This window comes from Phyllobates terribilis, unplaced genomic scaffold (assembly GCF_046119375.1).
Source record: "Phyllobates terribilis strain yellow unplaced genomic scaffold, ASM4611937v1 Scaffold_9__5_contigs__length_417890890, whole genome shotgun sequence".
NCBI lineage: Eukaryota > Metazoa > Chordata > Amphibia > Anura > Dendrobatidae > Phyllobates > Phyllobates terribilis.
Genome location: NW_027362769.1, coordinates 175437058 through 175464172, shown reverse-complemented (window position 1 = coordinate 175464172; position 27115 = coordinate 175437058). Strand labels below are relative to the sequence as shown.

Below are 27115 nucleotides of genomic sequence, written 5' to 3'. Positions count from 1 at the left end.
TGTTTCACTGTTGGGATTGTATTGGGCAGGTGATGAGCAGTGCCTGGTTTTCTCCACACATACCACTTAGAATTATCACCAAAAAGTTCTATCTTCGTCTCATCAGACCAGAGAATCTTATTTCTCATAGTCTGGGAGTCCTTCATGTGTTTTTGAGCAAACTCTATGCGGGCTTTCATATGTCTTGCACTGAGGAGAGGCTTCTGTCGGGCCACTCTGCCATAAAGGCCCGACTGGTGGAGGGCTGCAGTGATAGTTGACTTTGTGGAACTTTCTCCCATCTCCCTACTGCATCTCTGGAGCTCAGCCACAGTGATCTTGGGGTTCTTCTTTACCTTTCTCACCAAGCCTCTTCTCCCACGATTGCTCAGTTTGGCTGGACGGCCAGGTCTAGGATGACTTCTGGTGGTCCCAAACTTCTTCCATTTAAGGATTATGGAGACCACTGTGCTCTTAGGAACCTTGAGTAATGCAGAAATTCTTTTGTAACCTTGGCCAGATCTGTGTCTTACCACAATTCTGTCTCTGAGCTCCTTGGGCAGTTCCTTTGAGCTCATGATTCTCATTTGGTCTGACATGCACTGTGAGCTGTGAGGTCTTATATAGACAGGTGTGCGCCTTTCCAAATCAAGTCCTATCAGTTTAATTAAACACAGCTGGACTCCAATGAAGGAGTAGAACCATCTCAAGGAGGATCACAAGGAAATGGACAGCATGTGACTTAAATATGAGTGTCTGAGCAAAGGGGCTGAAGACTTATGACCATGTGATATTTCAGTTTTTTTTTTTAATAAATTTGCAAAAATTTCTACAATTTCGGTGTTTTTTCAGTCAAGATGGGGTGCAGAGTGGACTTTAATGAGAAAAAACAATGAACTTTTTAGAATTTACCAAATGGCTGCAATGAAACAAAGAGTGAAAAATGTAAAGGGGTCTGGATACTTTCCGTACCCACTGTATATAAATTAAACTGCACAACGGTTTGGTTGGTTATCATCTCGACTGTCTTTCCCATATAAAAGAGTGCTCCAGTGTTTCCTATGACAGACATCACTTAGAGAACAAAATAACTGTCAGTCCGGTATTGGACATTAGAGTTGGGGGGGCGCCATACACATTGGGTTGTCGGCTGAATCCGTTGACATTGGTGGGTTTGGGGCCATTAGATTAAAGACTAACTGTAATGTCTTTTGTGAGCCATTTCTTTCCCCTACTCCTGGCAGCCCAAATATTACAGATCGCTCAGCAGGGGGCAACAATGAGCAAAAGAGAAGAAAGGTCATGATGAAAAGCCCAGAGTGAAGAAGGGACGACCTCAATCCTGCCCCCCGTTATTGGCGAGTAGATTAGTTTTTAGTTTTCTGTAGAATTAAACAAACTGTAATAAAAGTTATCACAAAGGATTTTGTGCATCGTCCTGCACAGAAGACGCGCGGGACATGGGGGGAGATTTCTGCTAATCACGTCACCCACCTGAGTGCAGATCTCTGCAGAGCGATAATCACCGGCTGAACATTTCATTACAGTAAAACATTGGAGCATCAGCAGCCGAGAGGAGGAGGTGAAGTGATAAAGGGAAGAGAAATGAGGACAGAGCAACAAAGCAAAGAGCAGGAACGCCAAGCAGAACGCCGCGCCGCCACCTGCCGCTGCTGCACATGTGGCACAGGAGGCGAAAGCCGCGGCTGTGCAGAGATCAAGGCGGAAACCAACCACCAGGTTCATCTGTAGAAGCAAAGCTAACAATACAACTGCTGGACCAATGTGTCAGTAAATTATGCATCAGATCCCCCATAACAGCATCATCCACAGATCCCCCATAACAGCATCATCCACAGATCCCCCATAACAGCGCGTCCTCCACAGATCCCCCATAACAGCGCATCCTCTGCAGATCCCCCATAACAGCATCATCCACAGATCCCCCATAACAGTGTGTCCTCCACAGATCCCCCATAACAGCGTCATCCACAGATCCCCCATAACAGCATCATCCACAGATCCCCCATAACAGCATCATCCACAGATCCCCCATAACAGTGCATCATCCACAGATCCCCCATAACAGCACGTCCTCCGCAGATCCCCCATAACAGTGTGTCATCCACAGATCCCCCATAACAGCGCATCCTCCGCAGATCCCCCATAACAGCGTCATCCACAGATCCCCCATAACAGCATCATCCACAGATCCCCCATAACAGCACGTCATCCACAGATCCCCCATAACAGTGCATCCTCCGCAGATCCCCCATAACAGTGCATCCTCCGCAGATCCCCCATAACAGCGTCATCCACAGATCCCCCATAACAGCATCATCCACAGATCCCCCAGAACAGCACGTCCTCCGCAGATCACCCATAACAGCATCATCCACAGATCCACCATAACAGCGTCCTCCGCAGATCCCCCATAACAGCACGTCCTCCGCAGATCCCCCATAACAGCGCGTCCTCCACAGATCCCCCATAACAGCGCGTCCTCCACAGATCCCCCATAACAGCATCATCCACAGATCCCCCATAACAGCGTCCTCCGCAGATCCCCCATAACAGTGTGTCCTCCACAGATCCCCCATAACAGCGTCATCCACAGATCCCCCATAACAGCATCATCCACAGATCCCCCATAACAGCATCATCCACAGATCCCCCATAACAGTGCATCATCCACAGATCCCCCATAACAGCACGTCCTCCGCAGATCCCCCATAACAGTGTGTCATCCACAGATCCCCCATAACAGCGCATCCTCCGCAGATCCCCCATAACAGCGTCATCCACAGATCCCCCATAACAGCATCATCCACAGATCCCCCATAACAGCACGTCCTCCACAGATCCCCCATAACAGTGTGTCATCCACAGATCCCCCATAACAGTGCATCCTCCGCAGATCCCCCATAACAGCGTCATCCACAGATCCCCCATAACAGCATCATCCACAGATCCCCCAGAACAGCACGTCCTCCGCAGATCACCCATAACAGTGTGTCATCCACAGATCCCCCATAACAGCGTCCTCCGCAGATCCCCCATAACAGCATCATCCACAGATCCACCATAACAGCGTCCTCCGCAGATCCCCCATAACAGTGTGTCATCCACAGATCCCCCATAACAGTGCATCCTCCGCAGATCCCCCATAACAGCGTCATCCACAGATCCCCCATAACAGCATCATCCACAGATCCCCCATAACAGTGCATCATCCACAGATCCCCCATAACAGCACGTCCTCCGCAGATCCCCCATAACAGTGTGTCATCCACAGATCCCCCATAACAGCGCATCCTCCGCAGATCCCCCATAACAGCATCATCCACAGATCCCCCATAACAGCGCGTCCTCCGCAGATCCCCCATAACAGCGCGTCCTCCGCAGATCCCCCACAACAGCGCGTCCTCCGCAGATCCCCCACAACAGCATCATCCACAGATCCCCCATAACAGTGCGTCCTCCGCAGATCCCCCATAACAGCGCGTCCTCCGCAGATCCCCTATAAGACTATGTGCCCACGATGCAGAAATGCTTTGGATTTTTCCTGAGCGTTTCTGCATCTCCCTGGCAGAAAAAACGCATGCGGATTGTACATGCGGATTGTACATGCGGATTGTGCATGCGGATTGTGCATGCGGATTGTGCATGCGGATTGTGCATGCGGATTGTGCATGCGGATTGTGCATGCGGATTGTACATGCGTTTTCCTGCCAGGGACATGCGGATGTGAAGCGTTCTTCACTTGTATTTCCGCATGCGGGTTGACAAGCGATTTTAGCGTCACTTGGAAAAGTGCTTGACAACTTGGTCACACTATATAAATCCATGCAAACAGCAACCGGCATATATAGTGTGACTAAAAGAATGGTAAAAAATAAAAAAATAAATCTATACTTACCTTCCGATGGCCCCTGCAGTCTTGCTTCACTATGTCCTGGCTGCCGGCAGATCGTGGTACGCTGAAGGACCTGCCGTCACATGACTAAATGACGTCAGCGCAGGTCCTCCAGTCCACCACGAGCTGCTGGCAAGTGAAGACGAGCACAGCGGGGGCCATCAGAAGATAAGTATAATATTTAATTTTTATTTTATTCTTTTTTTAACAGGTTCTATGGTACCCAGGTCCGGAGGAGAGTCTCCTCTTCTCCACACCCGGGTACCATCCGCACATTGAAACGCTTGTTATCCGCATGTACAGATGCAGCGATGCGGATTCCATGCGTTCCAATGCAAGTCAATGGCGGCAAAAACGCAGCGCTTCCGCAAAATAATTGGTTATGCTGCGTTTTTTTCCGCAATGATAATCCGCAGCGGAAATTTCCGCAGCATGTGCACAGCATGCGGATTATCATTGGGGAACATGGCAGACCTTCTACCAAGCGTTTTTGCCGCTGCTGAAAAGTTTAAAAACGCATTGTAGGCACACAGCCTAACAGCGCATCCTCCACAGATCCCCCATAAAAGCGCGTCCTCCACAGATCCCCCAGAACAGCGCGTCATCCACAGATCCCCCAGAACAGCGCGTCATCCACAGATCCCCCAGAACAGCGCGTCATCCACAGATCCCCCATAACAATGTATCAGCCGCACAGTAACATGTTATATTCAGCCCTTGGCTCTGATGAAGAACATATTACGATCTGTGCTGAGATTTCTGTTAGATTCTTACACACACTGAAACCCGGATTTATAACCTGCGCGGCGCTTCCTGCGGCTTTATACCCGGCTCTACTTTTCTCAGCGTCACCTCGTTAATTGTTAGCTCTGCGCTTGTAAAGTTTAATGCAAGCAATGGCTCATCCTAAAACAGAGGCCCACCGCCCCGTGCACCCTGGAACCAGATTTGTTTATTCAGTCTCGCGTTAACCCATTCCTAACCGTGTTCAAGTATTTACAGCGAAGACGCAATCAACAGCAAACAGGTACAAGCAGCGGCTGCCGGCTCCGTGGCAAACACTGCGCTCAACACAACAAAATACATCCACCACATTTACAATTCACCAGATTATGACATGCACAGAACTTTATTATTTTATTGCTCGAAATCCGCTGCATAGCCGTAAAGCCTAATGGTAAAATCCTGCTGCCACCACCAGAGGGAGCTCCTTGCATTCTGTCATATTTAGTTCTCATTTATAAACAGTGAGCTCCTGAGCTCCCCCTAGTGGTGCCTGCAGGAACACAGAATTTTGACATTTAGCTCTTGATTTTGATGTACATACACTTTTTTGACTCTTGTTTGTATTCCATACATTCATTTTCAATAAGTTGAATTCAATGTATATTTTTCTCTTTGGTCTTTTTAATGTTTATTTACATTTGTAACCCTTTATTGGGACTTTTGATCAAAATTGTGAACTATAATGTGTTAGAATATTACTATGTCCCTAATGTGTGTCCTACCATGCACTATCAAGGGGTAATTCTGGGGTCTGTTCTGAGAACCTGGTTTGACAATATAACGGGTGACCGTGGTGAATCGGGGTGCACAGATCCCCTTTTCTTTCTTTGTTAACACTGTGATAAGAGGCACACGCTGTCTTGCAATATTTAAAAGGATTGTCCAGGATTAGAAAAACATGGCTGTTTTGTTTCATAAACAGCGCCACCCTTGACCATGGGTTTTGTCTGGTATTGCAAGAAAGCCCTACTGAAGCGAATGGAGCTGAGCCGCAATTCCACACATAACCCATGGTCAGGGGTGATGCTGCTTCTGAAACAAAGTATCCACGTTTTTCTAATCCTGCAAAATCCCTTTAAATTTCCAAGGTGATGCCATTCTAGGACTTTAAATTGGTTGTCCGGTCTCTTGATGAAAGTCTTCAGTCATTCTAAGTTGCTGCAGAATTCTGAATCCTTGCAGAGTGGGCAGCGCATGTTGTCAGGATTCTCCAGTGTCACTGCCGAGAGCGGGGGGTCACGTGACTACAAGTACGCAACACGACTAGACGTGCATGGCCTCGTTCAGTTCACTTGTATTGATGGAGGCTGAGCACGTCTAGTCGGCATGTGGCTGCATGTGGGTAAATTGCATACTTACGATTACGTGACCCCCCTATCCGGGCAGTGACACCGGAGAATCCTGACAGCGGGCAGTGCGCACGCTGTAATGATTCAGGAGTCTGCAGACAGAGAGTGACTACAGACTTTCAGCACAGGGATGCCTTCACATGTTTCGGCCGCGGTGCATTTTTTTGCTGTGATGCAGGGCCGGCTCCAGGTTTTTCTGGGCCCCGGGCGAAAGAGTCTCAGTGGCCCCTTTAACACATACCACGATTCATGATGCACAGATACGGCGGAGAAATCTATATATATATATATATATATATATATATATATATATATATATATATATATATATATATATATATAGTACAATGCAAAGATTTCACTTCTTACATTACATGAGTGATATCTACTGTAAATTCCACAATAGCTCAGAAACCGGTGAATCGCTCCATACGGAATACTGGCCCCCATATAAGGCTCCACACAGAATACTGGCCCCCATATAAGGCCCCATACGGAATACTGGCCCCATATAACGCTTCATACGGAATACTGGCCCCCATATAAGGCCCCATACGGAATACTGGCCCCCATATAACGCTTCATACGGAATACTGGCCCCCATATAAGGCTCCATACGGAATACTGGCCCCATATAACGCTTCATACGGAATACTGGCCCCCATATAAGGCCCCATACGGAATACTGGCCCCCATATAAGGCCCCATAAGGAATACTGGCCCCCATATAAGGCCCCATACGGAATACTGGCCCCCATATAAGGCTCCATGCGGAATACTGACCCCCATATAAGGCTCCATGCGGAATACTAGCCCCCATATAAGGCTCCATACAGAATACTGGCCCCCATATAAGGCTCCATACGGAATACTGGCCCCCATATAAGGCTCCATACCGAATACTGGCCCCCACATAAGGCTCCATACGGAATACTGGCCCCCATATAAGGCTCCATACGGAATACTGGCCCCCATATAAGGCTCCATACGGAATACTGGCCCCCATATAAGGCCCCATACGGAATACTGGCCCCCATATAAGGCTCCATATGGAATACTGGCCGCCATATAAGGCTCCATACAGAATACTGGCCCCCACATAAGGCCCCATACGGAATACTGGCCCCCATATAAGGCCCCATACGGAATACTGGCCCCCATATAAGGCTCCATACGGAATACTGGCCCCCATATAAGGCTCCATACGGAATACTGGCCCCCCATATAAGGCTCCATACGGAATACTGGCCCCCATATAAGGCTCCATACGGAATACTGGCAACCATATAAGGCTCCATACGGAATACTGGCCCCCATATAAGGCCCCATACGGAATACTGGCCCCCATATAAGGCTCCATACGGAATACTGGCCTCCATATAAGGCTCCATACGGAATACTGGCCCCCATATAAGGCTCCATACAGAATACTGGCCCCCATATAACGCTCCATACAGGATACTGGTCCACTTATAAAGCTCCATACAGGATACTGGCCCCCATATAACGCTCCATACAGGATACTGGTCCCCTTATAAAACTCCATACAGGATACTGGCCCCCATATAACGCTCCATACAGGATACCGGTCCCCTTATAAAGCTCCATACAGGATACCGGTCCCCTTATAACACTCCATACAGGATACTGGCCCCCATATAATGCTGCATGCAGGCTGTTACCCCCCACATAATGCCCCATACAGGCTGTCCCCCCCCCCTTATAATGCTCCATGCAGGCTGTTCCCCCCCCACATAATGCACTATGCAGGCTGCACCTCCCCCTTTATAATGCCCAATGCAGGCTGTTCCCCCCCACATAATGCACTATGCAGGCTGCACCTCCCCCTTTATACTGCCCCATGCAGGATGCCCCCCCCCCCTCTTTATAATGCCCCATGCAGGATGCCCCCCCCTCTCTTTATACTTCCCCATGCAGGATGTCCCCCCCTCTCTTTATAATGCCCCATGCAGGATGCCGCCCCCTCTCTTTATACTGCCCCATGCAGGATGCCCCCCGCCCTTCTCTTTATAATGCCCCATGCCTCCATACATTAAAAAAAAAAATCAAATACTCACCTCCCTTCTTCTCACTTGCTACCTGCTGCCGCTGCTCGGGTCCGAACTCCAGCGTTGTCGGCGTCTTCCCGCTCAGCGCTCCCTGTGACGGCTCAGGGGAGGGCGCGGTGTAAAGAAGTCACCGAGCCCTCTGACCTGAGACGTCACAGGGAGCGCAGAGCAGGAAGACAGCTGATCTGCGGAGGCACGGGGAGAGGTAAGTATCCAGCTGCCGGGGCCCTGAGCAAGCGGCGGAGAAGGGCGGGCGCTGACACCGCTCTCCTCCGCCCATAGCCCAGCGGGGTGCGCGACCGCCAGTGGGCCTCTCTGCCTGCTCAGGGCCCCGGCATTTGCCCGGGTGCGCCGGGTGCTGACGCCGGCCCTGCTGTGATGCCAAAGTAAAAATCCACCCACAAGCAATAGTCAATAGCTGCGACTCCCAGTATCTTTTTAACCAATTTTTTTTTTGCCGTTTTTCTTATTATTCGGCTCATTTTGTTCAGGTTAGAACAAAAATTTCCTGGAAACTTTCAGCAAGCTGCTGTTGATGGATCTATCGGCATAAATATTAGTCACTTATAGTGAACCTCTGTGAGGGGGCTGTCGGACTAATTGGCTCATTACCCCTGACTTCCAGCAATTCAGTGCAATAGGCAGAAGTATATATAGATACAGGAGTGCACAGCAAATATGGAGTCCAATAATATTAAAGAAGGTGCTATCCCATGTGGTATAACCAAGAATGCAAGTAAAAGAGAAAAGAACCACATGCACAGAGCAGCACACTGCTATATATATATATATATAAGGTATCATTTTATTCCAGAAACTTTGTAGACAAAACATTTAAAAACATTTAAAAAGTATATAGACACAAAGGGGTCTGGCCCTCATGACTGCTCAGGTTAATAGATGGTCACCAATACAGATAGTGCAATAAATAGACTATGCTCTGTATATCATGCAATAAATACATGCGTATATAACATATCAAAATACACAGAATTTACAGAAGAGCGTCCATGAACACTGTGAAGGATAAACCAGAAAAAGCAATAGCCACAACGTGATTTTTTTTGACACCTAATCATCAAGGTTTGTGCAATATAGGCTATGAATAGTATTTATTTCGGATATTCATGCCTGTATATTGATAATAAGAGACCTTTTGCATTATTGGGATTTTATATAAGAATACCTTGGAAGACTATTGTGCTATTTTGCAGGAGCATTAAGGATTTGATATTACCCTTTTATTTATATTAGACATTGGGCTCTTATATTGCACAAACCTTGATGATTAGGTGGCAAAAAAAAATCACGTTGTGGCTATTGCTTTTTCTGGTTTATCCTTCACAGTGTTCATGGACTCTCTTCTGTAAATTCTGTGTATTTTGATATGTTATATACGCATGTATTTATTGCATGATATACAGAGCATAGTCTATTTATTGCACTATCTGTATTGGTGACCATCTATTAACCTGAGCAGTCATGAGGGCCAGACCCCTTTGTGTCTATATACTTTTTAAATGTTTTTAAATGTTTTGTCTACAAAGTTTCTGGAATAAAATGATACCTTATATATATATATATAGCAGTGTGCTTCTCCGTGCATGTGGTTCTTTTCTCTTTTACTTGCATTCTTGGTTATAGCACATGGGTTAGCACCTTCTTTAATATTATTGGTTCTTTTCTCTTTTACTTGCAATAGGCAGAAGCACCCGATGCAATGAGCTGGAATCCGGCTACGTGGATGTTGTCGATCCCTTGGCCATGTTTTCCCAGATATTCACACATGTAAGTTACGACAAATCTTACTCTGTGCCACTGAATCGCCCATGGACGGCGCTGTGCTGCCCCTCCACCATCCTGCGTACCCAGCCAGGTGTACCTCCAGCCCCCGAGTCGCTCCTGGCATCTTGCCCGGACCCCATCACTGGGCCTCACCTTGTCAGTCATCACGTCATGTTCTGCCCCTTCAGTCCACACTCCTGAACGGTGACATTTACTTGTGACATTTCCAGGTGGCACAGCTGAAATAACTCTCAGGTCTGTGCACAGCGAGGCCGTTCAGTACCCTCACTCCTTAGTATTAGCACCTTATCCCTGGCAGGACTGGGGACAAAGGAGGAGAGCGGAGCAGGGATCCACCGCAGCACCCGGTCAAGGTCCCCCCAGTCCAGGACGACTCTCTCGGTGCAATGTCGCAGCAGAACATTTACGCTGGAATGTAGAGTTGATTATTAACTGGGATCAGGCCCTGTGTGCGCTTAACCTCAGCCAGTCCCATATTTACAGCCGATGGCGACTTCTTCCCTTCTCTCTTTGGTGGTCCCCTCAGACCCTGCTCTCAACAGAACACGATGTATCAGTTTTATCTGGAGTGTTACTTTAATTAGTGACGTTCTGTGGAAATCAAATGTAATTTGAACTTTTAATGCCTAAACTGTTTCCAAGATCTGTGTCTGCTGTCTGTGAATGGAAACAGACCCGTTTCCATCTGAAGGTCGAGAAGCATCCGGGTCGCAGAGTTACAATGTATCCATGGATGCAATGATTTGCAGTCTTAATAAATTCTCCCTTATAATGTTTTCATTCACTGACATCAAGTCGGGATGCTGAAGAGAGTAAGGAACTGAATAGTAAAAGGTTCTTTTTAGATTTTGCAGTGAATAAAGAGACATTTCTCACATATCGATAGGATACGCCAGAAATGTCCAGTAGATGCGGTTCTCAGCAGTAGGGATGAGCGAACCCGAACGGTTCACCTCTCCATTACTACCCATGGGCTTGATGTGAGTGGCAGCTGCTGACATCAACCCCACAACCTCATTACCCCGATTGCCATTGCAGCAGGGCAATTAGGAAGAGCCGAGGCTAAGGCTATGTGCCCACGATGCAGAAATGCTCCGGATTCTTCCTGAGCGCTTCTGCATCTCCCTGGCAGAAAAAACGCATGCGGATTGTACATGCGGATTGTACATGCGGATTGTACATGCGGATTGTACATGCGGATTGTACATGCGGATTGTACATGCGTTTTCCTGCCAGGGACATGCGGATGTGAAGCGTTCTTCACATGTATTTCCGCATGCGGGTTGACAAGCGATTTTAGCATCACTTGGAAAAGTGCTTGACAACTTGGTCACACTATATAAATCCATGCAACCGGCATATATAGTCTGACCTTAAAGAATGGTAAAAAATAAATATATACTTATCTTCTGATGGCCCCGCAGCCTTGCTTCCCTCCATCCTGGCTGCCGGCAGCTCGCGGTACACTGCACTGAAGGACCTGCCGTCACATGACTATGACTTCAGCGCAGGTCATTCAGTCCACCGCGATCTGCTGGCAAGAGAAGACAAGGAGACCGGGGGCCATCAGAAGGTAAGTATGATATTTATTTTTTATTTTATTCTTTTTTTTACAGTTTCTATGGTACCTGGGTCTGGAGGAGAGTCTCCTGTCCTCCACACCCGGGTACCATCCGCACATTGAAACGCATGGAATCCGCATCTACAGATGCAGGGATGCGGATTCCATGCGTTCTAATGCAAGTCAATGGCGGCGAAAACGCAGCGCTTCCGCAAAATAATTGGTAGTGCTGCGTTTTTTCCGCAATGATAATCCGCAGCGGAAATTTCCGCAGCATGTGCACGGCACACGCGGATTATTATTGGGGAACATGGCAGACCTTCTACAATACGTTTTTTTAAGCGTTTCTGCAGCGTTTTTGCCGCTGCGGAAACGCTTAAAAAACGCATCGTGGGCACACAGCCTAAGAGCCAGAATTGGCAAATCTAATGGATGCACCATTTCTGGGGTGGCTGAGGGCTGGGAAGGGGCCAATATCCATGGCCCTTCCCAGCCTATTAATACCAGCCCCCAGCTGTCTGCTTTGCCTTAGCTGGTTATCAAAAATAGGGGGGGCCCTACATAATTTTTTAAAGTCCCCCACCTACTATATAATCGGCTTATCCCATCTGTCTGTCCGTCCAGGAAATCCCGCGTCGCTGATTGGTCCGGCCGCGGACAATAAGTACGCCACTGTCGGGAGATAGCAGGGCTGACTCCGCCCATGTGGTCATGTGACTCACCAACTGCCCATGATGTACTGAACATGTTTTGTCAGTCACAGTGTGTGATGTACTTCTGTCACGTTTAATGAATACGTTCTGTCAGTCACAGTGAGACATAGTTCAGTCACGTTTACTAAACACGGTCAGTCACAGTGTGACGTACTTCTGTCACGTTCAGTGAACACGTTCTGCCAGTCACAGCGCGCTTAACAGATACTTCTTTACTGCACGTTATCACGATTTACGCTTCCTGTCTTCCAATGGGTCGCAAGCGAAAATACGCCACTGAGGATGACAGAAAAGCAGCAAGGAAACGACAATGTCGAGAACAACAGACACCACAACAAACTGCTGCCACACAAGCCCAGAATGCGGAATCTCACAGAAAACGTCGGCAACAGGAGACACCACAACACACTGCCGCCAGACAAGCCCAGGATGCGGAATCTCACAGACAACGTCGGGAACGGTAGACACCGCAACACACTGCCGTACAAAACCAGAATGAGGGGGCCATACAAGCCAGGATGAGGAGGCCATACAAACCAGGATTAGGGGAATGACGGAGCCTTACAAACTACAATTAGGGGATGAAGGAGTCATACATACCAGGATATGGAAATTTAACAGTAGCTGCTGCATTTCCCACCCTAGGCTTATACTCAAGTCAATAAATTTTCCCAGTTTTTTGTTGTAAAATTAGGGGTCTCGGCTTATACTCGGGTCACCGCGCACAGGCAGCATGTCACCCCCGGCTGCAGCTGGCTCTTGCTTACGTTTATGTCACGACTATTTGCGGCTGCAGCCAGGGGTCTCCTGTTTCGCATTCCACGGTGAATGACGGGCTGTGGGCGGGGTTATCCCCCATCTAGTCACACCCGGCATCCACCGCACGCGCATTCATTGACAGAGCGCGCGGTGGATGCTGGGTGTGACACAATGGGGGATAACCCCGCCCACAGCCCGTCATTCACCGTGGTATGCGGAACAGGAGACCACTGGCTGCAGCCGCAAATAGTCGTGATGTAAGCGGAAGCAAGATCCGGCTGCAGCCGGGGGAATTACGTGCTGGCTGTGCGTGGTCAGCGATGTTGTCACAAGCAGTATTGACAACATGACGTAATTACAAAATTCATTAGGGGCCCCGGGGGGATACATTGGGGGGTTAATTTAAAGTAGTGCACAACCCATTTAAACACTGCTTCGCTGATTAGTCGCGTCCGGTCGGCCGCATACATATTCTACAATACCCGATGCGTTAGAATCGGGCCACCATCTAGTTTTTAATAACCAGCAAAGGCAAAGCCGACAGCTGGGGGCTGATATTATTACTTTTGAAGGTCTATGGATATTGGCAACTTCTGAGCATAATAAGACCAGCTCACAGCTGTCCTCTTTTTCTTTGGCTGGTTATTAAAAATAGGAGGGACCCCACGCCATTTTTTTAGTTTATTTATTAACTAATACAGTAAACGACACACGCAAGGCAATGATCCACTCCTCCACTTGGATCTCCACCTCCTGGTTCAAGATTATTATTTATTTTTTTTTATTATAAGTTGTTATTTTAAGTCATTTTCCTATCCACATTTCTTTTCAGGGCAGTTGTCCTACTCTTACCCCCATTTTGCTTTCTTTTGCAGCCACCTAGCCCTTATAACGACCATTTTATAGCCATTTTACAGCACCAAAGTTCGGATCCCCATTGACTTATATGAGGTTCGGGTCAAGTTCTGGTACCTGAACCGAACTTTGGACTCAAGTTCAGCCGAACCCGATGAACCCGAACTTTTATGGATTCGCCCATCACTATTCAGCAGGGCTGACAATTTTCATTTTCTCCATTCCGGAAAGTACATGGAGCCAGCACCTTCCACACATCTATGGTATATGCAATCGATACATGGTAAATGTTGCATATGGGAACATTGTCACCGTCATTTTAATAAACGTTACATGAATCCATAGTACAAGTCAAAGTAAGAAACTTTGTAATATGTCTTTATAAGAGAAATGAGGCACAGACAGATTGTGCTGCTGCTTTCTATTAAGTCTTATCTCACACAAGAGATAGATTCACAGCTTCACTGCTCAATACTGTTGTAAAATGTCCTCCATACTGCTGTTTTCTAGTGTTTTATTAATTTCTGTTCTGGATACACAGCCACACCGCTCAGTGCTGCTGCATAACATTATCCATGCTACAGCTGCTTTTAGTAAGCATTTATTTTACCCAGTTCCTGATCCACAGCTACACTGCTTATCACTGCTATATAATGTCCTCCATGCTGCTGCTTCAGCACAAGCACTACACAGAGGTATGTGTATGGGAGACATTATAGCAGCTAGTCTGCACCTACTAGCTCAAAGTCAAGTGAAAATAAAGAGATAGTCTGCAGAGGGGAAAACTAGTGAAAAATGCAGGATACAGGTCATAGAATGACCAATACTAGTTTTATACCTCATGTACACATGGGTGTTTATTCTGGACAGTGACATGAAACAACAGGTAAGCTGTAAATGTTATCTACTGAGCTGTGTAGCTGTGAGCTCAGTCCATCAGCAGCTGCACAAATCCCTGTTACAATGTATCAGTCTGGAGTCACAGGTTTGTCCAGACTGGATACATTTGTAGCCACTTAGCACTATATACAGGGACTGCAATCTGTGAATGTAAAGAAGAGGTCTCTGATGACAGCAAACTAGTATCTCACAAATAGTGAGCTTGAAACTTTGGCCCTGTTCACATCTGAGCCGTGACTCCTATTTATAATCCTTTATTACACAACATTAACTATCCCTAGAGGTTAAATTAGAAATAATACAGCATTTCCAAGGGGTCCGGAACATAGAGAAGCCATGTCCGCCCCTACAAGAGCAAAGACAGTGATGTTATCATTGTAACAGGAGATCTGGTGGATGGAGCAACACAAGGCAATAATAAATATTCTGGGTGTAGCCGCTCATAGACGTACACACTGAGGAATGCTCCCCTAAACCCCCCCAGACCCAACCTGCAGGTTTCCTGCATTGTCCTGACCCTTCTATGTAAGGGGAGTATTTCCACCCACAGAGAATACAGCCTGACATGTAGCAGAGGATTAGGAGCATTCCTGGCTGATTGCTGCTCACAGATTATCTCCTGTTCTTGTATCAGGCTGAGAGTTTACAGATTTCAGAATTTATAATCACGCTGCAAAAACGTGACGTGAAAATGATTGCGCAGAAAGAAACAAGGGTCAAATGTAGGGTTATGATTTAGGCAATTGGGGTTCTCCTGCTCAGTCATCAAAGTAAAAAGTTCCACAACTTTCCAATAGACTTTGTCTTTCAATTCCTTACTATTTTCAAGATCTCTGCTGACTGTCAGTGACAGCAAACGTTCTCTGGGGATTGTAGCCAGTCTAGACAATCCTCAGATCCATGTGCATCATCAGGAAACATCTCTTCCTTGTCCTGATAGTTTGTTACAATGTATCAGTCTAGATTTCAAAAATATTTAGATTTGAGAGTCCTCAGTGGTTGATACCTTTTAATGGCTAACTGAAAAGATGGTAAGAAATTGCAAACTTTCTGGAGTTCAGGAATTTTAGATTAAAGGGTCATTCCCATCTATGCAAGTTATCACCTATCTGGAGGTCTCACCATTGGGATCCCACCAATTCTAAGAGCTGGACTTTGCTGACTTCGCCATTCCTATAGATAATAAACGCAAGGTTGGCGCGGCCATTGCCGAATTCCAATAGGGCACATCAGAGACCCCTTTCGGCACCAAAGCCCGGATGTGACTCCTTTCTCCGCTTTCTCCATTGGAAGACGACATCCAGCGACCCATCCCCGCACACAGCAGCGCCGCAGGCTAATGCACTGACCCCTAATTAAGTAAAGCAGCAGGAACAACGCGGCTCGTAAACGCGGCAAATTACAGAGGAACACGATGGCGGCCATTGTGGTAATTATCAGGAAGAGGCAATTAGGAAAAGGGGTCATGTAAACAGCCTGGAAGCCCTGCGGCTGGAGTACGGACACATACAGTCAAGTGTTGTGGATGTACAGATGTAGCAGAGCTGAGTATGTTAGATATTGTAGTCTTGCCTGTCCTCTATCTTACTGATCATCCAGAGCCTCCTGGTTCAGGATTTGAATGATAGAATTTCAATGAACGCTGGACACAAACAGAAAATATCAGCGAGATCAATGAGTTTCCAATCCAATTGTGGCCACATAATTTATGCACCGATGACCATAGTGACCAAAGTTATTAAGATTTAGAGGGAAAGAATATTCTACCCAACATGGAGGGGCCGCGCTCACAGGAGACATAAGACGGTCATAAAGGGGCACATGAGCTCATGACAATGATCAGATTGGGGCAGAGGAGGGTCTGTGACTCCACACCCCCACTCGAATCCTGAGCATGAGTTGCTATACTGAGTGACGCGTTTCCTTCACTTCTTTGCCAGAAAATAATGTTTGAGAATGTTTCTTGAGATAATCACTAAAATCCTATTCACTAAGACAACTACTCCGGGCAAAGTGTCTAAGACATTACATTGGGAAAATTAAACTACGACAACTCTGCAAGTAAAATTAGACAAAACACTTTTACTAAGATAAAACATCTAGACACATTCAGTCAGGCAAACATTCTGGGAATATTCCCTAAGACAACTACTCTGGGCACAGTAACAAAGACAACTACAATGGGAGACAAAAACAATATACCTACAGTCACATGTAAGGTAAGAGGGACACCTTTAAGGAGATACCACATCTAGGCACATTCACTTAGAGCAGGTCTGCACAACATACGGCCAGAACGATGTCGCGCGGCATGCGGAAAACCGGGGAGACTCCGCTTCTCATCTCCCTATATTCACCTGTATGAGCGTTTTTGTAGACGTAAATACAGTTAAACACTTTGCCGCAGGGATTGGGGCAGAGCAGCGATAGTCAGCCCCGGCCCCGACATGCAGCAGCGTGATTATGTCAGCACGCCATGCCGGGTCCTCATCACACGGCTGCCGGCGCCGCAGCGCAGAGGAGGCAAGGACCCGGCCGCAGGAGCCGAAGATTAAATATCCTATCGTAGAAGGAGGAGAGTTACTGTTACTATGAGGGCACATTATGGGGCAACGGGGGAGAGGATTGTGAAGGAGGCACAGTAAGCGGGTGGGGGCAGGTTGTGGGAAGGAATATTATGGAGAAGAGCAGCGTGGGGGTAATATTACTGAGAAGGGACGTATGGGGGGGATGAAAGATAGCGCTATTCATCACGCTGGGGGTACTCATTTCACTGGGTCAATCAAAGCACACATGCAACGTTTTTCCGGTAATTCACAGTACAGCAGTTTATTACATCTCATAAACCGCTCATAACACAATCCATCTCAGTGGCTCGCCGACATGTTACACATAATATCCCAGAGCCTTTCTAGTGACAGACATGCCCACTTGGCTCCAGACACAGCCTTCAGCAAGGTAACAATATCAATGTCCACATCAAGCAGCGTTTTTACCTTTGCCGGGTTGTAGCTGCTTCAGCCAGGTCGGTTCTGCCACCGCTGTGGCTTTAAGGCTTCCCAGATGGGGCCTCCGGGCCACGTACCTTCCAAGGCTACTGCTATCTCAAACAAAGGGGGATCCAGCCTCTGCCTTCCAGGCTAGTGGAGTCCCACACAGGGACCAGGCCTCTCGCCCTCCAAGGCTACTGGTATCTCAAACAAAGGGGATCCAGCCTCAGCCTTCCAGGCTTCAACAGGCCACTCTTTCTCTAGCTGTTTCAAAACTACCAGGGTTTATATATCCTTTTATGCACACAGGACCTGCGATGATGTCACAGTCACGTGATCAGTCAGCTGAAGGGGGAGGTAAATGGTCAGCTAGAGCACACCCCCTGGACATTCTAGCAATTCAGTAAGCCGCTGCATTACAGGGGAATATTATGGAGAATGGCAGTGTGGGGAATATTACTGAGAAGGGCAGTTTGGGGAATATTACTGAGAATGGCAGTATGGGGGAATATTACTGAGAAGGGCAGTGTGGGGGAATAATACTGAGAAAGGCAGTGTGGGGGAATATTACTGAGAAGGGCAGTTTGGGGAATATTACTGAGAAGGGCAGTGTGGGGGAATATTACTGAGAAGGGCAGTGTGGGGGAATATTACTGAGAAGGGCAGTTTGGGGAATATTACTGAGAAGGGCAGTGTGGGGGAATATTACTGAGAAGGGCAGTGTGGGGGAATATTACTGAGAATGGCAGTATGGGGGAATATTATGAAGAATGGCAGTGTGGGGGAATATTACTGAGAATGGCAGTATGGGGGAATATTATGAAGAATGGCAGTGTGGGGGAATATTACTGAGAAGGGCAGTGTGGGGGAATATTACTGAGAAGAGCAGTGTGGGGGAATATTACTGAGAAGAGCAGTGTGGGGGAATATTACTGAGAAGAGCAGTGTGGGGGAATATTACTGAGAAGGGCAGTGTGGGGGAATATTACTGAGAAGAGCAGTGTGGGGGAATATTACTGAGAAGGGCAGTGTGGGGGAATATTACTGAGAAGAGCAGTGTGGGGGAATATTACTGAGAAGGGCAGTGTGGGGGAATATTACTGAGAAGGGCAGTGTGGGGGAATATTACTGAAAAGGGCAGTGTGGGGGAATATTACTGAGAAGGGCAGTGTGGGGGAATATTACTGAGAATGGCAGTATGGGGGAATATTATGAAGAATGGCAGTGTGGGGGAATATTACTGAGAAGGGCAGTATGGGGGAATATTATGAAGAATGGCAGTGTGGGGGAATATTACTGAGAAGGGCAGTATGGGGGAATATTATGGAGAATGGCAGTGTGGGGAATATTACTGAGAAGGGCAGTGTGGGGGAATATTACTGAGAAGGGCAGTTTGGGGAATATTACTGAGAAGGGCAGTGTGGGGGAATATTACTGAGAAGGGCAGTGTGGGGGAATATTACTGAGAATGGCAGTATGGGGGAATATTATGAAGAATGGCAGTGTGGGGGAATATTACTGAGAAGGGCAGTATGGGGGAATATTATGAAGAATGGCAGTGTGGGGGAATATTACTGAGAATGGCAGTATGGGGGAATATTATGAAGAATGGCAGTGTGGGGGAATATTACTGAGAAGGGCAGTGTGGAGTAATATTACTGAGAAGAGCAGTGTGGGGGAATATTACTGAGAAGGGCAGTGTGGGGGAATATTACTGAGAAGAGCAGTGTGGGGGAATATTACTGAGAAGGGCAGTGTGGGGGAATATTACTGAGAAGAGCAGTGTGGGGGAATATTACTGAGAAGGGCAGTGTGGGGGAATATTACTGAGAAGAGCAGTGTGGGGGAATATTACTGAGAAGAGCAGTGTGGGGGAATATTACTGAGAAGGGCAGTGTGGGGGAATATTACTGAGAAGAGCAGTGTGGGGGAATATTACTGAGAAGGGCAGTGTGGGGGAATATTACTGAGAAGAGCAGTGTGGGGGAATATTACTGAGAAGGGCAGTGTGGGGGAATATTACTGAGAAGAGCAGTGTGGGGGAATATTACTGAGAAGGGCAGTGTGGGGGAATATTACTGAGAAGAGCAGTGTGGGGGAATATTACTGAGAAGGGCAGTGTGGGGGAATATTACTGAGAAGGGCAGTGTGGGGGAATATTACTGAGAAGGGCAGTGTGGGGGAATATTACTGAGAAGGGCAGTGTGGGGGAATATTACTGAGAAGGGCAGTGTGGGGGAATATTACTGAGAAGGGCAGTGTGGAGGAATATTACTGAGAAGGGCAGTGTGGGGGAATATTACTGCGAAGGGCAGTGTGGGGGAATATTACTGAGAAGGGCAGTGTGGGGGAATATTACTGAGAAGGGCAGTGTGGGGGCATATTACTGAGAAGGGCAGTGTGGGGGAATATTACGGAGGATGGCAGTGTGGAGGAATATTACTGAGAATGGCCATGGGGGGATATTACTGAGAAGGGCAGTGTGGGGGAATATTACTGAGAAGGGCAGTATGGGGGAATATTACGGAGGATAGCAGTGTGGAGGAATATTACTGAGAAGAGCAGTGTGGGGGAATATTACTGAGAAGAGCAGTGTGGGGGAATATTACTGAGAAGAGCAGTGTGGGGGAATATTACTGAGAAGGGCAGTGTGGAGGAATATTACTGAGAAGAGCAGTGTGGGGGAATATTACTGAGAATGGCAGTGTGGGGAATATTACTGAGAAGGGCAGTATGGGGGAATATTACGGAGGATAGCAGTGTGGAGGAATATTACTGAGAAGAGCAGTGTGGGGGAATATTACTGAGAATGGCAGTGTGGGGAATATTACTGAGAAGGGCAGTGTGGGGGAATATTACTGAGAAGGGCAGTGTGGAGGAATATTACTGAGAAGGGCAGCGTGGGGAAATATTACTGAGAAGGGCAGTGTGGAGGAATATTACTGAGAAGGGCAATATTGCTGAGAAGAGCAGTGTGGGGGAATATTACTGAGAAGGGCAGTGTGGGGAATATTACTGAGAATGGCAGTGTGGGGGAATATTACTGAGAAGAGCAGTGTGGAGGAATATTACTGAGAAGGGCAGTGTGGAGGAATATTACTGAGAAGAGCAGTGTGGGGAAATATTACTGAGAATGGCAGTGTGGGGGAATATTACTGAGAAGGGCAGTGTGGGGGAATATTACTGAGAAGAGCAATATTGCTGAGAAGGGCAGTGTGGGGAATATTACTGAGAAGGGCAGTGTGGAGGAATATTACTGAGAAGGGCAATATTGCTGAGAAGGGCAGTGTGGGGAATATTACTGAGAAGGGCAGTGTGGGGGAATATTACTGAGAATGGCAGTGTGGGGGAATATTACTGAGAATGGCAGTGTGGAGGAATATTACTGAGAAGGGCAGTGTGGAGGAATATTACTGAGAAGGGCAGTGTGGGGGAATATTACTGAGAAGGGCAGTGTGGGGGAATATTACTGAGAATGGCAGTGTGGGGAATATTACTGAGAAGGGCAGTGTGGGAGAATAATACTGAGAAGGGCAGTGTGGGGGAATATTACTGAGAAGGGCAGTGTGGAGGAATATTACTGAGAAGAACAGTGTGGAGGAATATTACTGAGAAGGGCAGTGTGGGGGAATATTACTGAGAAGGGCAATATTGCTGAGAAGGGCAGTGTGGGGAATATTACTGAGAAGGGCAGTGTGGAGGAATATTACTGAGAAGAGCAGTGTGGGGGAATATTACTGAGAATGGCAGTTAGGGGGAATATTACTGAGAAGGGCAGTGTGGGGGAATATTACTGAGAAGAGCAATATTGCTGAGAAGGGCAGTGTGGGGAATATTACTGAGAAGGGCAGTGTGGAGGAATATTACTGAGAAGGGCAGTGTGGGGGAATATTACTGAGAAGGGCAGTGTGGAGGAATATTGCTGAGAAGGGCAGTGTGGGGAATATTACTGAGAAGGGCAGTGTGGGGGAATATTACTGAGAATGGCAGTGTGGGGGAATATTACTGAGAATGGCAGTGTGGGGGAATATTACTGAGAATGGCAGTGTGGAGGAATATTACTGAGAAGGGCAGTGTGGAGGAATATTACTGAGAAGGGCAGTGTGGGGGAATATTACTGAGAATGGCAGTGTGGGGGAATATTACTGAGAATGGCAGTGTGGGGAATATTACTGAGAAGAGCAGTGTAGGGGAATATTACTGAGAAGGGCAGTGTGGGGGAATATTACTGAGAAGGGCAGTGTGGGGGAATATTACTGAGAAGGGAAGTGTGGAGGAATATTACTGAGAAGAGCAGTGTGGGGGAATATTACTGAGAAGGGCAGTGTGGGGGAATATTACTGAGAATGGCAGTGTGGGGAATATTACTGAGAAAGGCAGTGTGGGAGAATAATACTGAGAAGGGCAGTGTGGGGGAATATTACTGAGAAGGGCAGTGTGGGGGAATAATACTGAGAAGGGCAGTGTGGGGGAATATTACTGAGAAGGGCAGTGTGGGGGAATATTACTGAGAAGGGCAGTGTGGGGGAATATTACTGAGAATGGCAGTGTGGGGAATATTACTGAGAAAGGCAGTGTGGGAGAATAATACTGAGAAGGGCAGTGTGGGGGAATATTACTGAGAAGGGCAGTGTGGGGGAATAATACTGAGAAGGGCAGTGTGGGGGAATATTACTGAGAAGGGCAGTGTGGGGGAATATTACTGAGAAGGGCAGTGTGGGGGAATATTACTGAGAAGGGCAGTGTGGGGGAATATTACGGAGAAGGGCAGTGTGGAGCAATATTACTGAGAAAGGCTGTGTGGGGAAATATTATGGAGATGGGCAGTGTGGTGGAATATTATGGAGAGGGGCAGTGTGGGGGAATATTATGGAGAGGGGCAGTGTGGGGGAATATTATGGAGAGGGTGTTACGTGCACGCCGCAAGGTTTGGATAGAGGCAAGACAGGTTTCATGAATTCTTTGGAATCCTGGTGGAACCGTTACTCAGGGCGACCATTTACTTCAGCTCTCTCAGGCACAAAGGGGGGTATTGACTCCCAGACACACGATGGATTTACTTGCTGACCAGCCACACTTGACAGAGTACTCATAACTGTTGAACAGTAGAGTTTAATGCAACAACACGGCCAGTCCAAAACATTAATCTCTTAAAGCAACAGGCTTCAATAACAGCAACAGCTTCTTCTTGCAAGGGCTAATTAATTCACAGTCTCTTTACAGCACAACCTCGCTCTCAGTTCCTTAGTCCCACTACACCAGTGCTCCCACCAGCAGTCCCGGTCCACAGTGCCACACACGCTTTACCTTCTAGTGCAGTGAGGTACGGCAGGGGGGGGGGTTAGAATGGAAGGGTGAGCCCAGTCCTCAGACGTGGTGTTCAATCCTTTTTTCTGCTGAACAACAGTTAATTCCTGCTTCACCTTCTTCCTTCTGTAAATACCACTGGCAACAAGAAGGCAGTCGCAGTGAGAGAGTCCCAGAACCCTCATCAGCCTGGTGAAGAGGTCTGCATCCTTCAAGCTCGCTCTCCAGCACAGAAATGAAACTACTCAGTCTCTCTGAGGCAGGTCTGACCAACAAATCTTTGCACATTTACTTAAATAATGATTCTCCGGACATTCTATACTTCATCCACTCTAGACAAAGGAATCACACACTACTATGAACTATTCCTGCTTAACCACTGGACTCAGTCAATTTCATTTTTGAACTTTTTTCTTTTTGGGACTAATTTCCAATTTATTGTTTGTTTGCTTTTTGCAACAGAGATGATTAAATGTCGCTAGAAACTATAGAAACACAAAGCGTCAAACAAAACACAAGACCAAGAACGTGAAAATAAGCCAAATTGTGGAATATGGAACCTTATAAGGGACTCTGAATCATATCAGAGTCAGGAGGGGCCGCTCTCCCAGAGCAGACACAGGGTGACCCACTATTATAAGAGTGCGATGTATCCTGACGGTGCTCTTCATATCTGGATGTGATAACCCTGAGATATGAGTATAATAGCACGACCATCACTTATCACCCAATGTAGCAGTTATATTCTTGTACATAGGAGCAGTATTATAGTAGTTATATTCTTGTACATAGGAGCAGTATTATAGTAGTTATATTCTTGTACATAGGAGCAGTATTATAGTAGTTATATTCTTGTACATAGGAGCAGTATTATAGTAGTTATATTCCTGTACATAGCTGCAGTATTATAGTAGTTATATTCTTGCACATAGGGGGCAGTATTATAGTAGTTATATTCTTGTACATAGGAGCAGTATTATAGTAGTTATATTCCTGTACATAGGGGCAGTATTATAGTAGTTATATTCTTGTACATAGGAGCAGTATTATAGTAGTTATATTCTTGTACATAGGAGCAGTATTATAGTAGTTATATTCTTGTACATAGGGGCAGTATTATAGTAGTTATATTCTTGTACATAGGGGCAGTATTATAGTAGTTATATTCTTGTACATAGGGAGCAGTATTATAGTAGTTATATTCTTGTACATAGGGTGCAGTATTATAGAAGTTATATTATTGTACATAGGGAGCAGTATTATAGTAGTTATATTCTTGTACATAGGGGCAGTATTATAGTAGTTATATTCTTGTACATAGGAGCAGTATTATAGTAGTTATATTCTTGTACATAGGGGGCAGTATTATAGTAGTTGTATTCTTGTACATAGGAGCAGTATTATAGAAGTTATATTATTGTACATAGGGGGCAGTATTATAGTAGTTATATTCTTGTACATAGGGGCAGTATTATAGTAGTTATATTCTTGTACATAGGGGGCAGTATTATAGTAGTTATATTCTTGTACGTAGGGGCAGTATTATAGTAGTTATATTCTTGTACATAGGGGCAGTATTATAGTAGTTATATTCTTGTACATAGGGGCAGTATTATAGTAGTTATATTATTGTACATAGGGAGCAGTATTATAGAAGTTATATTATTGTACATAGGGAGCAGTATTATAGTAGTTATATTCTTGTACATAGGGGCAGTATTATAGTAGTTATATTCTTGTACATAGGAGCAGTATTATAGTAGTTATATTCTTGTACATAGGGGGCAGTATTATAGTAGTTATATTCTTGTACATAGGAGCAGTATTATAGAAGTTATATTATTGTACATAGGAGCAGTATTATAGTAGTTATATTCTTGTACATAGGGGGCAGTATTATAGTAGTTATATTTTTGTACATAGGGGCAGTATTATAGTAGTTATATTCTTGTATATAGGGGGCAGTATTATAGTAGTTATATTCTTGTACATAGGAGCAGTATTATAGAAGTTATATTATTGTACATAGGAGCAGTATTATAGTAGTTATATTCTTGTACATAGGGGGCAGTATTATAGTAGTTATATTTTTGTACATAGGGGCAGTATTATAGTAGTTATATTCTTGTACATAGGGGGCAGTATTATAGTAGTTATATTCTTGTACATAGGGGGCAGTATTATAGTAGTTATATTCTTGTACATAGGGAGCAGTATTATAGTAGTTATATTCTTGTACATAGGGGCAGTATTATAGTAGTTATATTCTTGTACATAGGGGGCAGTATTATAGTAGTTATATTCTTGTACATAGGGGGCAGTATTATAGTAGTTATATTTTTGTACATAGGGGCAGTATTATAGTAGTTATATTCTTGTACATAGGGGGCAGTATTATAGTAGTTATATTCTTGTACATAGGGGGCAGTATTATAGTAGTTATATTCTTGTACATAGGGAGCAGTATTTTAGTAGTTATATTCTTGTACATAGGGGCAGTATTATAGTAGTTATATTCTTGTACATAGGGGCAGTATTATAGTACTTATATTCTTGTACATAGGAGCGGTATTTTAGTAGTTATATTACGGTACGTAGCGCAGTCCCTGAATTATCCCATCCCCCCTCTAATCTCGACCCACCAGTTTGATTACGTACATTAGTAAGGAGAAATTGGCTCTGTTTCTGTAACTTGTAACCTTAACAAAGAAAGTTTCACTTTTCACCCCGGTGACTTTACCTTCACACACAATATAAACATGGAGACGATTCAGGGAAACAATGGAAAATGAATTGACCTTTCATTTCGTTTGTTGAGTAAATCCTGGGAACAAGGACATTCTCCCCAGTGACGCGGTTGTAGTGGAATATTCTGTATAACGTGATGTTTATTCCTCGGTCATACAATGAGCTATACAATCCGGTTTCTGGAAGACTCTGTTGTGCACTTGAGGCACGAGGCATCGTGTACGTCATGCCGCAGAGGAAATCAAGTGTGAGCTGTCATGTCATGGAAAGTGTAAAACGCCATAAACAGCAGTTAAGAAATTGAACAGGTGATATAAGTGTTGTAAAAAACGATGGGAGCATAATGATACAAAATATCCAGTTATGAAATGTATCGGATCCTATTCAAATCCCAATGCTGCAGTCATTCATCATCCCATCATCTTCTCCCATCATCTGCTCTTCGTTGGAAAAGGACAGAGGGGACCCACGTGTTTCTCATCTTTTAGCTGTATTTGTCTGCTGACATCATGAAGGAGAAACCATGACAACATAGGACAAACGTCGCCTTGGATACGGAATGCGCGTCATAAAAGCACATTTATCGACAGAGGCGACTGTTGTGTACATCTGTTAATTATTAGGATACATAGGTCAGTTAACCCTTCATTCACTGTAAGATTTATATAATCAATAACAAGAGTACAAAGAACATAACCTATAACAGTCAGGACAATCTACAGCTGATTAACCCCTTCGCAACCTTGTGTTTTGTCGTTTTTGCTATTTCGTTTTCTCTCCCCTTGTTCCCAGAGCCATAGCGTTTTTATTTTTTGGACAATATGGCCATGTGAGGGCTAATTTTTTGCGGGACAAGTTGTACTTTTCAATGCCATTACTAGTTTTACCATATCGTGTACGGGAAAACGGGAAAAAAATTCCAAGTGTGGTAAAATTGCAAAAAAAGTGCAATACCTCAGATGTTTTTTATTCATTTTTTTTACCACGTTCACTGAATGCTAAAACTGACCTGCCATTCTTATTCTCCAGGTCATTACGAGTTTGTAGACACCAAACATGTATAGGTTATATCATATTTAAAAAGTGAAAAAAAATTCCAAAATTTGGTAAAAAAACCTAAAAAAAAATAGCGCCATTTTCCGAGACCTGTAGTGTCTCCATTTTTCGTGATCCGGGGCTAGGTGAGGGCTTATTTTTTGCGCGCCGGGCTGACGTTTTTATTGATAACATTTTGGGGTAGATCCGATGTTTTGATCGCCCGTTATTGCATTTTATTACAATTTTGCAGCAACCAAAAAACGTAATTCTGGCGTTCAGAATTTTTTTCTCATTACACCGTTTACCGATCGGATTAATTCTTTTTTTATATTGATAGAT

The 27115-nt window shown here is 45.6% G+C and overlaps 1 protein-coding gene across 10 annotated transcripts in view; it reads right to left on the bottom strand.

Annotated features, from left to right (window-relative positions):
* The window catches only part of TNS1 (tensin 1), a 608032-nt gene that overhangs the window by 522763 nt on the left and 58154 nt on the right, over positions 1–27115 (bottom strand). Inside the window, exon 1 of one of the 10 annotated variants that reach the window (XM_073647446.1) lies at positions 10038–10301. The exons of the other annotated variants lie outside the window; for them this stretch is intronic. Coding sequence (XP_073503547.1) covers positions 10038–10049 — 12 coding nt within the window. The 5' untranslated portion in view covers positions 10050–10301. Of the gene's footprint in view, positions 1–10037; positions 10302–27115 lie in introns of those variants that run through there. 10 annotated transcript variants of the gene reach the window in all.